Source organism: Morone saxatilis, unplaced genomic scaffold, assembly GCF_004916995.1.
Source record: "Morone saxatilis isolate NCDOM2014 unplaced genomic scaffold, NCSU_SB_2.0 Contig19, whole genome shotgun sequence".
Lineage (NCBI taxonomy): Eukaryota > Metazoa > Chordata > Actinopteri > Moronidae > Morone > Morone saxatilis.
The window spans coordinates 3,519,308-3,523,301 of NW_023339751.1; the positions used below are offsets into that span (position 1 = coordinate 3,519,308).

Sequence of the window (3,994 nt, forward strand, 5' to 3'; positions counted from 1 at the left end):
AATCCACAACCATCTCCACTGTCTTTAAAGAGACGAGCCCAGTGGGGATGAAACTGTATAAACTGCAGTGTTATTGCAGGCGGTGACACAACGTGTACGTTTTGTTTAGGTCATGCTGAGATGTTGTATTCTTGGACAGGTTCCTACAGTTTCATCCAGCAGCACATCCGAGAGACCGATCCGAGGACCATCCTGCGGGATCTGCTGCCGGAGACCGTGCTCCCGCCGGATTTAGACGACATGACATTGTGGCAGATCATCATCAACATCTCAGAACCTCCAAAAAGAAAGAAGCGGAAGGATATCAACACCTTAGAAGACGTAGTCCGGCTACTGCACGAGAGCAAAAGGATCCTCGTGCTGACTGGAGCTGGGGTATGTGTTCAGTGTGTTATATATGTGTTTGAGTGAAGACATTGCACCAGTGTTCGTGTTGTTGAATCAGAATGTTTTCTTTGTGTTTTGTTCTAGGTCTCGGTTTCATGTGGAATACCAGACTTTCGCTCCAGAGATGGAATTTACGCCCGGCTTGCTGTAGATTTTCCCGATCTTCCGGACCCTCAAGCTATGTTTGACATTGAATACTTCAGACGGGACCCGAGACCCTTTTTCAAGTTTGCTAAGGTTTGTTCATTGGGTCCAAATCAAAGCTGATAACGACACATTGAAATAGTTTGATCGCCCTCAACGAAGATCCTGGTGTGTGAGTTATAAGACCATCCAGGCTTCTAAACACCAACAAAGACTTTAAGAATAAAAGTTTTCCAGTTGAAGAGGCGATTATAAAACGCTCTGTATTTAAGTTCACACGTGTTGAATGCCTCCTCTTTGTTACAGGAGATCTACCCTGGTCAGTTCCAGCCTTCACCCTGTCACAAGTTCATATCTATGATGGACAAACAGGGAAAGCTGCTGCGCAATTACACGCAGAACATCGATACGTTAGAACAAGTGGCCGGAGTCCAGCGGATTATCCAGTGTCATGGTAAGTGACGCAGCTAATAGATCGAGCTTCTTACGTTTATATAGTTCTGTCCGAGGTGATGGCGAAGAGTCATTAATAACCTTTTATTCCAGGTTCTTTTGCAACTGCGTCCTGCCTCAACTGTAAACACAAAGTGGACTGTGAGGCTATAAGGGAAGACATCTTTAATCAGGTATTTATTCGTTACAGACTGATCCACAATAACACGTTTACATGCACTATAATACACTGTAGTTTCCCACAGCCCCTTAATCCGATTACATACACTTTTATACACATTAAGCAACAATGCCTGCAAATGAAAACACACAACAAAGTGTCCAACAACATTCAGCATTTTATGGTTATTGCATGAAAATACTTGAACAATTAATATAATAAATAAATAATAAACAGCCATTATTAATTGCTGCATTGCATTATTTGCAAGCTGGGAGCCGTTGTTAATGTTTATGAGCTCCACCTGCTCAGAACGAGGCTGTGAAAGATGGTTTTAGACACAAAAAGATGCAAAGACGGACAGACTTTGATGCTCTTTAAGCAGTTTAGTATTTTTTCTCACCTTTTTTTAAGAGAAGCAGGACAGAAAAGGTTTGAGAAACACTTCAGTTGTGTTTGTAGTGCGTTTATTGTTACTCGTGTTACCGCATCGTATTGTAAATCTATATGAATGTCATCAGTATTGTCCAGACAAGCATCAGCCAGGGCTTTAATTATCTCCACAGACGACTTTGAGTCTCGGAGGAGTTGTATTGATTTCAGTGGAAAGGTGGAAAGGTGCCAGAGTTATTAGAGTTTGTGTTTTTCTTTAGTTTTTAGTTATATTTCGTTTTAAATTTTTATTTTCATTTCATTTTCCAGAGTGGAAAATGGTTTCAGTTTAAAAATGTTTAGCTTTCAGTTAGTTTTAGTTTTTTTATTATAATATCAGATTTAAGTCCACAATATTATATTACAATACATTTCTTGTATATCTTCAGGTTATTTTAGTTTAGTATTGTTTCAGTTAGTTTTAGTTTAGCTTTAGCCAACTATAATAAGCTCGATAAGCAGCCTGTTCATTGACATTAACACACTGTGAATAATACTCGTAGCAGCATTCAACACCAAAACTATTTGCTTAACTCGATGCTGCGAGGGGAAAACGGAAAATGTGTATTGATTTATTGAACTTTTATTTTGTAATGTGGGTGTTTTTTATGTTTTTTTATGTATTTATGTTTGAACTGTGATATGTGGTTTTCAGCTCCAGCACAAACTGACGCAGTGATATCCAGAGAGACATACCTTTTTAAATAAACATCTCTTCCCAAAGATATTGCACCATCTATCAACGTATGACAATCGGTTAACTGTGGAAGTAAATCAAGGTGCCACGATACTCCTGTTAACACACAACATTGTGTCATAACGCTATAAAATCCTCTCGTCCCGCAGGTCGTCCCTCGTTGTCCGCGGTGTCCAGATATTCCTCTGGCCATCATGAAACCCGACATCGTCTTCTTCGGGGAGAATCTTCCAGAGATGTTCCACAGAGCCATGAAGCAGGATAAAGACGAGGTGGACCTCTTGATTGTCATTGGCTCTTCGCTTAAAGTCCGACCAGTTGCCCTCATCCCAAGTACGTTCTGTTTTGTTTCTGTAAGTAAACAATAACCGATGTGTTTCTGCGCTGTAAACAAACACTTAACCGGTTTCTCTCCGTCCCATCCAGACTCCATTCCTCATGAAGTGCCTCAGGTCCTGATCAATAGGGAGCAGCTGCCTCACCTCAACTTCGACGTGGAGCTACTCGGCGACTGTGACGTCATTGTGAACGAGCTCTGTCACCGGTTGGGTGGAGACTTTGAGCAGCTCTGCTACAACACTGTAAGACTCACTGAGATCACAGAGAAACCCCCCCGGTTACCAGAACAGCCACCAAGCGAGGCCTTGCCTGCTTCCAGCGACGCGGCTCAGGAGGAGCAGAAGCAGCACAGTACAGACTCCCTAACTAAGCCTTCAGAGGAGACGCAAAGTCCCAATGTCACAGAGACTGCCGGTAATGGTGTTACACCTCCAGAGCCTTGTCCAAACGCCCAGTGTCCCAGTGAGGAGACGGCTGAGCCTTCAGAGTTATCAGCAGAAGACGCACCAAAGGAGGAGGCCGCCGAAGTAAAGAGCCAAACCTCCACCCTTGAATTTCGTCGGCGATGCTGGATGAGTCGAGTCAACAGAAGTCCAATCAGCAAACGCCTTGAGAGTAAGCTTCAGAGCGTGGTAGAGAGAACTGACAGTATATAATATATATAATATATATACACTCTGATGTATCTTACAGTGAGACAGGTGTGTTTAAAGGTCCAGTGTGTAACACTTAGGATGATCTATTGGCAGAAATAAAATAAGTATGTTTTCATTAGTGTATAATCACATTAATATAGGAATCCTTGTGTTTTTGTTTCCTTAGAATTAGATGTTTTTTATCTACAGACAATCGCAGGTCGCCTTCTGTGGAGTCCACCATGTTTCTACAGTAGCCCAGAACAGACAAACCAAACACTGACAGATTGAGTCTTTGTGGCCACCGTAGTTTCTCCAACCTGTTCTCATTCTCTGGTCGACAAATACAGACGTGAGCGGTGTCTCCAGCTTCACCACTAGATGCCACTAGAATCTACACACTGGTCCTTTAAACTAACCCGTTCATCCCATTAAAGGTCCAGTGTGTAGGATTTAGTGGCATCCAGCAGTGTTGTTCCACATCACAACTCCCTCGCCTTCAGAGCATGAGAGAGAAACTATGGAGTCCACAAACCCCCCCCTATCTAGAGCCAGTGTTTGATTTGTCCCTTCTGGGTTACTGTAGAAACCTGGTGGACTCATGGAAGTGATTAAACACTAATGAAAACCTATGAATATTAAATTTCTGCCAATAGATCCTCCTAAATGTTAAACTGGACCTTTTTTAATGAAAGAGTTTCTTTAATCTAATATAATAAATAGACAGATAACTTTATTAATCCCACA

At 42.0% G+C, this 3,994-nt stretch overlaps 1 protein-coding gene across 1 annotated transcript in view; it reads left to right on the forward strand.

The window, feature by feature from the left end:
* Positions 1 to 139: 139 nt before the first annotated feature.
* Positions 140 to 3,994, forward strand: part of sirt1 (sirtuin 1) — a gene marked incomplete at its 5' end in the record, with an annotated part of 4,529 nt that continues 674 nt past the window's right edge. Inside the window, 6 exon segments of the mRNA XM_035663205.1 lie at positions 140 to 375; positions 472 to 624; positions 838 to 985; positions 1,078 to 1,157; positions 2,423 to 2,606; positions 2,700 to 3,227. Of these exon segments, the coding sequence (XP_035519098.1) occupies positions 140 to 375; positions 472 to 624; positions 838 to 985; positions 1,078 to 1,157; positions 2,423 to 2,606; positions 2,700 to 3,227 (1,329 nt within the window).